Here is a 10,448-nt window from a genome sequence, read left to right on the forward strand (position 1 = left end):
GGAATGCAAGAGCAGGGGTGGGGTGTTAGCCCCTGGGAACAGCAACTCAGTCTTTAAATGTCAGCTTCTCACAGATGAGCCCTGATGCTTGCACATAGTATGTGAGAATAGTCAGCTTACAGATTTTCCTTCCCTGGCCATCTCTCTGTGACGTGCATACAGTATTTTGGTTGGAGTGACATTTTGGACAAGTTCTCGGTTTTAAACTTGGTTTATTTTTTATTTATTGACCATATCAGGTTTGAAATTGGTGAATTTCTTCTAAATACAAATATTAAGGTGTAGGATAGGTTTTTCCTGATGAAATAATCCTGCTAACTCCAGATATATTAAAGGCCTAGTTAAAAATTTAGCAAGGTTCCTCAAAAACTATGAGGCTAGTCTTCACGCTGTGGTGAGCCCAGTGGTTTGTTCTGATTCATGAACTGAAGTCTGTGCAATCACTTACATGGACTCTTCTGAGATGCTAAAGCTGTTGGCTCTTGTGAGACCCCACTGGAGTACTGAGTCCAGTTCTGGAGCCCCCAACATAAGAAGAACCTGGAACTCCTGGAGAGAGTCCAGAGGAGGGCCATGAAGATGATCAGAGGGCTGGAGCACCTCTCCTACAAGGACAGGCTGAGAGAGTTGGGATTGTTCAGCCTGGAGAAGAGAAGGCTCTGGGGAGACCTCATAGCAGCTTTCCAGTACCTGAAGGGGCTACAGGAGAGCTGGGGAGGGACTTTTTACAAGTGCTTGTAGTGATAGGACAAAGGGTAATGGATCAAAACTGGAAGAGGGGAGATTTAGGATAGACATTGGGAAGAAATTATTTAGTGTGCAGGTAGTAATACAATGGAACAGATTGCTCAGGGAAGTTGTGTAAGTGCCATCCCTGGAAGTGTTCAAGGGCAGGTTAGGTGGGAATCTGAACAACCTGATCTAGTGAGAGCTGTCCCTGCCTATTCAGGGGGGTTGGAACTGGGTGATTTTTAAGGTCCTTTCCAGCTCAAACCATTCTATGATGTTATGGTTCTATGACTGCTGGACTTTAATAAAGCAGGAGAGTGAAACATGGGGTGAGAGACAAGTGGCAATTACTTTAACAAGTCACAGAATTGTCAAGGTTAGAAAAGACCCCGAAGATCACCATGTCCACCTGTCAACCCCCACCCCTCCCCCCCCCCAAAAAAAAAGTCCTCTAAGGTGTGTCCTGGAGCGCCTCACCTACACCATTTTTAAGCATCTCCTGGGATGGTGACTCCACCACCTCCCTGGGCAGCCCTTCAGTAAAGAAATTCTTTTCAACATCTAGGCTAAACCTCCCCTGACACAACTTTAGGCCATCTCCTTCAGCCCCATTGTTGTTTACTTGAGAGAGGAGGCCAACACCCACCTCCCTACAACCTCCTTTCAAGTAGTTGTAGAGAGACTTCCCTTCTCCAAACCAAACAATCCCAATTCCCTCAGCCTCTTCTCATAAGGCTTGTTCTCCAGCCCCTTCACCAACTTGGTTACCCTTCCTTAGACATGCTGCAACAACTCAATGTCTGTCTTGTAGTGAAGGGCCCAAAACTGAACGCAGTACTCAAAAGTGTGGCCTCATCAGTACTGAGTACAGGGGGACAATCACCTCCCTTCTTCTGCTAGCCACACTATTCCTGATACAAACCAGGATTATGTTGGCCTTCTTGGTCACCTGGGCACACTTTTGGCTCATACTCATCTGGCTGTTGATGAATACCCTCAGGCCCATTTCCTCTGGGCAGCTTTCCAGCCACTCTGCCCCAAGCCTGTAGTGCTGCATGGCGTTATTGTGGTCAAAATGCAGGACATGGCACTTGGCCTTGTTAAACCTCAAACAATTGGTCTCAGCCCATCGATTCAACCTGTCCAGATCCCTCTGCAAAAGCCTTCCTACCCTCAAGCACATCAACATTCCCACTCAACTTGGTGTCATCTGCAAACTTGCTGAGGAAGCCCTCAATCCTCTCATCTAGATCATTGATAAAGATGTTGAACAAGACTGGCCCCAAAACAGCCCTGGGGGCACCACTGGTGGCTGGCCACCAGCTAAATTTAACTCAGTTGACTATCACTCTCTAGCCCTGGCCATCCAGCCAGTTTTTAACCCAGCAAAGAGTACACTTGTCTATGCCATGAGCTGGCAGCTTCTCTAGGAGAATACTGTGGGAGACTGTGTCAAAAGCTTTACTAAAATCCAGGTAGACAATGTCCACAGCCTTTCCCTCATCCAGTAGGTGGGTTACCTGGCACTAGAATGAGATCAGGTTCATCAAGGAGGACCTGCCTTTCCTGAACCCGTGCTGGCTGGCCCTGATCCCCTGACTGCCCTGCACTTGCCACGTGAGTGCACTCAGGATGAACTGCTCCAGAATTTTTCTGGGCACTGGGGTCGGGCTGACAGGCCTGTAGTTCCCTAGATCCTCCTTCCAGCCCTTCTTCTAGATGGGTTTCATATTGGCAAGCCTTCAGTCATCTGGGACCTCCCCTGTTGACCAAGATTGTTGATAAATGATGGAGAGAGGCTTGGCAAGCTCCTCCACCAGCTCAAGTCGATATTCAGTCTTGCATCTGTGTCTGTATAGCACTACACATGCTTGAGTAGTGGATGGAGTTTACTAAATTTTATATTAATGCAGTTTTCTAGCTTTGAACTGGTCATCTATCATTTCAGTAAAGGAATGGCATAAAGTTTGAAATGCCCTATTAAAAAAAAAAAAGGCAAGATACTTGGCAGTGAGTGAGAGGAGCTGCATCTATGAAAAACAACAGGAGGCACAGGGAATGGAATGTTCCTTCCTTTTGAGAGATTTTCAGGGTGTTTTTTTTTAATGTCGTATTACAAACAAACTCCCGATTTTTGAGTCGGTTGCATTAAGTTTTTCTTCAGCTGTTACTCTTTCTGCACACTCCAGACATTTTCCTCTTGTATTGGTGTCCTTAGATGGTCTGCCTCTCATAAGGGTTTTGCTGTCATTTTTGAGAGAGCCCTGCCTCTGCTTACCTGGCTGTGACAGGAACTGTTTTTCTTGCAAATCTGAAGTCCTGCTGTGATGGGATCCAATTATTCCATGACATGTTTGCTTCCTGCTCTGGATCATGTTTACAAGCCAGAATGCTGTAGTAATAATAGTAATAAGCAATGTCCCAGCTGTCATGTCAGCTTCATAGACTTTTCTCTGGTGTCAACTCTCCGGCTTGCTGACAGTGTCTGGCTTGGAAGCCCTTGCTACACATGTGCAGAGTAGCTCAGCTGCCTTCCTGCCTGGTGCCAGCAGAGACTGCTTTGGACTGTGTCCTTAGATGGTCTGCCTCTCATAAGGGTTTTGCTGTCATTTTTGAGAGAGCCCTGCCTCTGCTTACCTGGCTGTGACAGGAACTGTTTTTCTTGCAAATCTGAAGTCCTGCTGTGATGGGATCCAATTATTCCATGACATGTTTGCTTCCTGCTCTGGATCATGTTTACAAGCCAGAATGCTGTAGTAATAATAGTAATAAGCAATGTCCCAGCTGTCATGTCAGCTTCATAGACCAGTGTCTGGCTTGGAAGCCCTTGCTACACATGTGCAGAGTAGCTCAGCTGCCTTCCTGCCTGGTGCCAGCAGAGACTGCTTTGGACTGTCCCTAACGAAAGCCGCATGCAAGCAGAGGGATGGTTTTCATTCTGCCCTCCTGCATGTGCTTTGAAGTCCAGCGTGGTGTGAATGAGCCTCACTTCCTGTGGCAAGGGTAAAAGGACAACTGAGTAAACTTGGCCTGAGGATTGATAAATAGTTCTGTTTCTCCTAAGAGATGCAAAATCCCCTCATAACCATCCCCCAGTAGAGCTGCCTTACTCTGACTTTTTGGGTCTATATCATACCTAATCAGCTTGTAAATGTGTAGCCCTTGAGACACAGATTTGCTTGCTTAGCTCCACACACTAGTTTACAATACTTTTTCATTTTACTCCTTTTACCTTAAAGCTAATTGAAAGTGGTCTGTTGTTTCCATCTCACTGGGAACTTTAGACAGTTCCTGTTGAGCTACAACTTATTCAAGCCAAGGAGGGGGCCTCTTCCTTGCCAGGAGTCTGGGCTATGGGTATAGCCTGCTTATCACCCCACACCAAAGTAATTTGAGGTGATGTGAGGATAAAGATCTTGCAGGTCTGTTGCTAAAATTAATGGAAACTTTAAAAGAATAATTTTCCCTCTGCCTTTCGTTTAACCACCAGTCTTGAGCTCAGATGCAAGTGTGGGTGAAGCTTCATTTCTAAACTTCAAGTTTTACTAGTTTGGAACTCCTGATAAGAGTTCAAGCTTCTCTTGAAGAGACACCAGTTCCACATGTGTAACTGTACTTCATAATTTTGTTGGGCCTGGAGTTGGTGTGTTTCATTTAAAAGGCACCAGGATTAATGCAGTGCCCCCTTGGGCAGAATGCTTGTGATCAAAGGGCTGTGAGAGATCAGGTGCCGATACCAATTTAAATGTAATTATTTATTTTTTTCCTTTTTACCAGCAGCATCCTTAAATACAGTTCTGCATTGTGTTTGGAATTATTTTACATTATGCTGGAAATAGATTTTTCAAAATCTGGTTAGTAAGATGCAGTCAGTGTGTCCTGTTTCTTTATGAGAGTGGATAAACGACCTTTATTCTCACTGTGCTACAAATCTCAGCAAACAGATCTATGTTTGTGCGTATGTATGTGCTCATACACATGCATGAGTGAGGACATAGCTGGGTGTCAGGCTGCAGTTGTCTCCAGTGTAGATATCATGAATTTATTTTGTTTGTATTTATTTTTTTCAAATTAACTTCTCATTCTTTGCTTGACCAAAAGGTTGTCTAATTAAACCAGCAGTGTTGTTCAAACCACTGTTCTCCAGATCTCTGAACACCAGTAACTCACTGTCTTTGCGTATAAAGCAACCTGCTCACCACATGCAACAGGGATAAAATGTTCAAAGTGGGACGTGATTCAGTCTGTGTTTTACCTTATAAACTTCTCTTTCCCCCCACCCTCCCCCTTCTCCTTCTGCTCGGCCATAAAAGAGTGCCCTGTGTAATAGGAGTTGGGAGAGGGGGAGGAATAGCAGGCTTATGATAGACCTAGCTGTGCTGAAACCTTGGATGACATCCAGTGTGACCATGCAGAGGGATGAGCTCAGGGAAATGGTTGGAAGTTCAAAGGCCTTTTTGTGTTGCTCACTGTCAGTTGACAGATATGCTTTCTTGGGCTGTCACAGCCCAGCCTAGCTCTTCCCACTGGTTCCCCTTCTTTGGACTTATTCCCCATCCTGCCTCTCTGCTCTGCCTGGGGAGGCAGGTTAGTCTCTGTCTGTCTGTGCATTTGTCTGTCTTCAGTTCCATCCAAGGACTTGCCTTTGCACATCTCTTTTAGGAAGATATTGTTTCTTTGCACAGATGTGGAGAGATCAAGCTGGAATTGAGCAGGGAAGGAGGGGTGAGGCTTAACTGTGTTTACTGTTGCATTACCTAACCCTGCTATGAGTAGTGGTAAAAGCATGCCAGTGCAGTCTGATTATTTTCTCACCAGTGGCAGCAGTGCCTATGAAGAACGTGCAGCTTTCTTAGGAAGCAATAAATATATTTCATTTTACAGGGTTGGGGAAGTGGGGCCAAAGAACTGGAACTGTTTTGTGGTCATGCAAGCATCAATATCAAACTGGGAAGGGAGTATAGGGGTTGTCCTTCTAGTCTTCTAATGCTAATCCTACTTGTCCAGAGAGGTCTTACTCCATCTCTGGAAGTGAAGAAAGTTCCTATGGATTAATTTGTGTTGCCACATACTCTTCTTCTGACCATGTGTGGCTTTTACAATGAGTTATATGAGTTAAAGCAATACACTTGCCAAATTGTATAGCTGCTCTGTGATGTCAGGACAAAATATAGTGGAGGTTGTTTGAGTGTCCAAAGTGTGACCTTTAACTTTTGAATTTCCTCTTAACTTCAAATTTCCAAACACTCTGGATATATTTACAACAGTACTAAACACTAACTCTGGGCTAGTGGTGTGCCCTCAGCTTTAACTTCATAGGAATAAACCTCAAAATACGAAGTAATAAATAACCGACAGAAGAGCTGAATAATAACAACCCTAGAGCAAAGGGCTGTACAGTGGAACCAAAGTCTGATGTGTTTAGAACAAATAGAAGGAAACAGAAATGTTTGCTTTTTAATGGGGAGAAGGGATTGTGGGTTGGGAGAGCAGAGCTGGGAAGAGTGGCTTAGAAAGAGACTGACCTCGTGTGAAAGCTGCCCCAAAAATCTCTTGCATTTTCCTTTGAAGCATCTATTTCTGACCATTGTTAGATTCAGCTTGAATCCCTGTGCATCCCTGCTCTGATCCCACTGGCAATTCCTCTGGTCTATGAGACATCAGCCTTCATTTGTTAAGTGTTGTGGGGTTTTTTTTTTTGCCTTAAGTGGGTTTGTGTTTTCTTCCTCCTTTAAAGGAGAACTCCTGAAGAAGGGGATTTATCTCCCCCCTAGTGTTGTCTGGGCTGGCACACACTTGCTATCTGCTGGGGTTAGGAATTAGGTCCTCCTTTGTATGTGGCAGTTTGTGTTTTGCTTTCTTCCCACTGCTCCCCCTCCCCTGTGCTTGAAGCTCGATTTTTATATTTAGGGAGAGTATGAAATTGGCTGAACTACTCCCTGTGGGGGTGGAATTTCATTTTGTGTTGTTACCTCATGGAGGGATGCAGCAGTTCAGTGGGATAATGGTATGGGCTCTGAACCACTGCTAATGGCCTAACCCTCTGGGAGCCTGAAGAATTCTCCCCTGGAGAGCCAGCATGCAAATTCCCTTCCAGGCGGCTCCTGTGCAGTCCTTTGGTGATTAGTCACGCTGGGACCAGAGAGAGCAGACAGAAAAGCATATGCTTGGGGGATGGTTTTAGTCTTAAAACCACAGCTGAGCCTGGGGAAGGTTTGCTCAGCGTGCAATGTATGGAAGTTGTGCTCAGGGGAGAAGAGGGCTGGCTGATCTGTGGGACTCATTCTATGAATCCAAAAATCCGTCTTAGTTTTGTTTGGAAGCAGAGTTTGGGAACAGGAGAGTTTTCCCCTTCTGCCTGCCTTGGGGAAGAAGGGCAAGCTCCCTCTGTTTTGATGCAGCAGCACAGAGGTGCTCAGTGAAAATGCAGTATAAGGAAATGGGTCAGCCATTGGAAGACCAGCGTGCTGCCGAACTTGTAGGGGAAAAATACAGATTTTTATGCTTCCCTCTTCTTCGTACCTCTCTGGGGCCTAGAAGCAGCTGGATCTGGCCTGGACATAAATCTGCATGGGACATCCTGGACATGAGGGGAAGAATCTTTTCCCAAGGCCCAGTGACAGATTCTGTATTTTGTCACTTAGTGTAGGGTTGGGAGCAGTAGTGTCCTTTTAGATAAGAGATGCCTGTGCCTGCCATACTGCAGGAACAGCTGAGAAGATGATCTGACCTTGTGGTTAAGAAAAGCGATGTTAGAATAAGTCTGAATTTAGCTGCACTGGTGTATTCTTAGGGTGGGAGGCTTTTCAGATAGACCCTTTTTGGTGAGAAATGTTGGAGGATTTGATACAGAGAGCTATGGATGATTCTGTATAGTGTAATCCATGCTGCTTTCCCAGGATCTTGGCAGCAGTCCTGGGCCAAGGGGAAATGGAGGGTTGAGGAAGCTGGAAAAGCTGAAAATGTGACTATTTGTTCTCCTTATTAAATCCTCCTCCTTGTGTGTGTGGCTGCTGTCTTCACCTTCTTTTACCTGCCTCCCTCCCCTCATGATCCCACCTCCAGCATTGGCAGGAGAAGCAGTAGCAGCATAGCAGAAGAGGGCTGGCCTGCCTGGTGACAGATGGGAGATGCTGTCAGCAAGCTGGGCTGGGATGAAAGGGTTTCAGGCACTAGCCTCTCCAGCCCTCGCCCCTTCACATTGCTGAGCGAACGTTGTTCTTTGCGGAACACACCTGTCAGGAACAGTCTTGTGCATCCCCTTCCCTACCACAGCTGGCAGGACTTAAAAGCATGAATCTCCCAGGGTTTGAGTGTTCCTCTCATCTGTGGGAGGAAGGACAGGGCTGATGCTCCCCCTTGAATTCCTGCTTTGTGGCTCCAGGCCTCTTCAATCACTGTGGATTTGTGGTTCCACTCCACTGCCAGCATTTTCCTGTGTAGGCAAGCATCATCTCATGTCTGCCCCCTTACTCCATCCCTTTTGGAGACCTCTAGCAGGGTTTGGATCTATTGTCCACACCTGAGGTACAGTGAATTTTATCCCCAGCGGTGGGTTCCTGCTTCTGACTTTCTCCTTGCAGGTTTGTTACACAAAAATGCTGGCAGAGTCCCCTTGCTGGGACACACACTGTCACGTGTACCTTGCAAGATTCCATTCCCAGAAGCATTGCTAGTTCTCACTCTAAAGAACTCACTGTGTAATAGAAACAGGATGGACTGCACTGGGAAGCATGAAGGAAAGATGTGGGTAATGTAATTTTGCTTGTTATAAAACAAGTGCAGTAATAGGAGGAGATCAGGATCAGGGATGAAAGAGAAAAATGGGACTAACTCAGTGGAGGAATTGTGGAGGATACTTTATTGTGGAAAAGTCAACCCCTCTCTGGGGACCAACCCCCCCCCACATCTGAGAAACAGCTCTTCCTGATGACTTGAAATGTTATGTCTTTTGTTTCTAAGACGAGCAACCCTTCTCCTTCAGGAGGGAAGGAACTTTGCTTTCAGGAAGGAAACTGGCTGCAGCTCCATGAGGTGTTTCTTTGCTGTTGCAGTGCTGCCCACTTGCTCCCCCTTGGACTTCCATTGTGACAACGGGAAGTGTATCCGCCGGTCGTGGATGTGCGATGGAGACAACGACTGTGAGGATGATTCTGATGAACAGGACTGCCGTAAGTCACCTCTGAGGGGAGGTGGTGGGTGCAGGGTCTGCCTGTCATGGCTGGGGAAAGTTGACTCTTTTTATTATTTTTTTTTTTATTATCCACTCAATCAGACCTTTGTTTTTAATAACCTATATCCTGCCTCTGACAAAGGTGCATACCTGATATCCATAAGCCCTGCCACCTTGGCACCTGGCTTGCTGGTTTGCTGTTCAGCTGCATGTCTGGGGGAGGGGATGCTTCTCCATCCAGCTGGAGAACCGTTTATGCCCTGCAGCCTTGCTAGTTAATGTCCCATGAAGCACTTCCCTGAGCTGAGCTCTTACTGTCCTCCCCTGTTCATGGAAACACCTAACCTCTGCCAAATCCTACTGAACTGCCTGTCTGGCTGACTTCCTGTGGCCTCAGGTTCCGCTGTCTGACTTGTCTGCTGGGCTGGGCTGTCCCCAGCATCCCCTCCTCTCAGACAGTGCTCCCTGAGCACAGGGAGGTGCTGTAGGGATGCTACCCACACAGAGAATGGTTACCCTGAATGCTGACTGTGTGTGACTGTGTGAGGCACCATCTTCAGAAGAGCTGCCATTGCAGGTTGCTAGCTGTGAGCACTGCCGTTGTGCTCCTACACATTATTAAATTAGAGGGAATTTTGCCGGAGTCTTTGGAGTTCAGCCCCTTCCTGTCCCCTTTGTGTTGAGGATAAGGGTTACCTGTGGTTGGTTTCCATTAGCAAAACATGTTCAGGGATACAACTTCCGTTCTCCACAAGAAATCATCAGGTCTGTACTTGGTAGTATGTGCCAAGCAAGCACTGGAACTTCAGCTTCTCTGAAGCTGCACTGGTTGCTGGGGCTGGCATCAGGCTGCAGGTAGGGGCAGAACTGTTTTACTGTCTGAGATGGTTCCAGCTGCTTAATAAGCATCACTCTACAGCCCATGAATTCTAAAAACGTTGTGTGCATGGTGCTCCAGAGTGGCTCTGATGGAGGAACCTCATCTCAAGTGCAAAAATGAAGCTCTTGGCTGTAAAGTGTTCCATGTTTAATACCTGTGTAGAAATGAATTCAGTTTCTGATCAATATGCCCCTGACCTTTGCCTGTCCTTTTGGGCAAAGGGCTGGGAAGCAAGGTGCATGGATTTGACATTCTGTCTGATGCTCTGGATCACAGGACTAAGCTCAGTTTTCCAATCTATGAAAATATTTTTATGAAAAAAGGTATATAAGTCTGGGTCAGTTTGGTCTTCTGTTTTTCAGAAAAAATTGGAATGCCCTCATACCTAAGACAACAGTGGAGAAGGGTGTGGTCAACAGATACAGAAACTAATGAAAGGAGGAAGACAAGGTTCTGTGAATAAGAAACTGCTGGGGGTTGTTCAGACTAGCATGTATCCATAGGAGGGTTTCAGCTGGATTGAGGCCCACAGGTGCTAATTTTGCAGTCACTTTCCTTTCCTCACTGGTCTGCAGAGAAGCTTTGTTAGAAGACTGTGCAAAGAAGAGTGGAATGAAGCTGCAAATCTTGAGGCATTCTGAAGAGGAAGAAGACATTTTCTCTTTC

The 10,448-nt window shown here is 46.1% G+C and overlaps 1 protein-coding gene across 1 annotated transcript in view; it reads left to right on the forward strand.

Moving 5' to 3' along the window:
- The window catches only part of LRP4 (low density lipoprotein receptor-related protein 4), a 45,710-nt gene that overhangs the window by 6,689 nt on the left and 28,573 nt on the right, over nucleotides 1–10,448 (forward strand). The window contains exon 3 of the mRNA XM_009999591.1: nucleotides 8,784–8,900. Within this exon, the coding sequence (XP_009997893.1) occupies nucleotides 8,784–8,900 (117 nt within the window). The remainder of the gene's footprint in view (nucleotides 1–8,783; nucleotides 8,901–10,448) is intronic.

The sequence above is a fragment of the Chaetura pelagica genome, unplaced genomic scaffold, assembly GCF_000747805.2.
Source record: "Chaetura pelagica isolate M959 unplaced genomic scaffold, ChaPel_1.0 scaffold55, whole genome shotgun sequence".
In the NCBI taxonomy this organism is placed as follows: Eukaryota; Metazoa; Chordata; class Aves; order Apodiformes; family Apodidae; genus Chaetura; species Chaetura pelagica.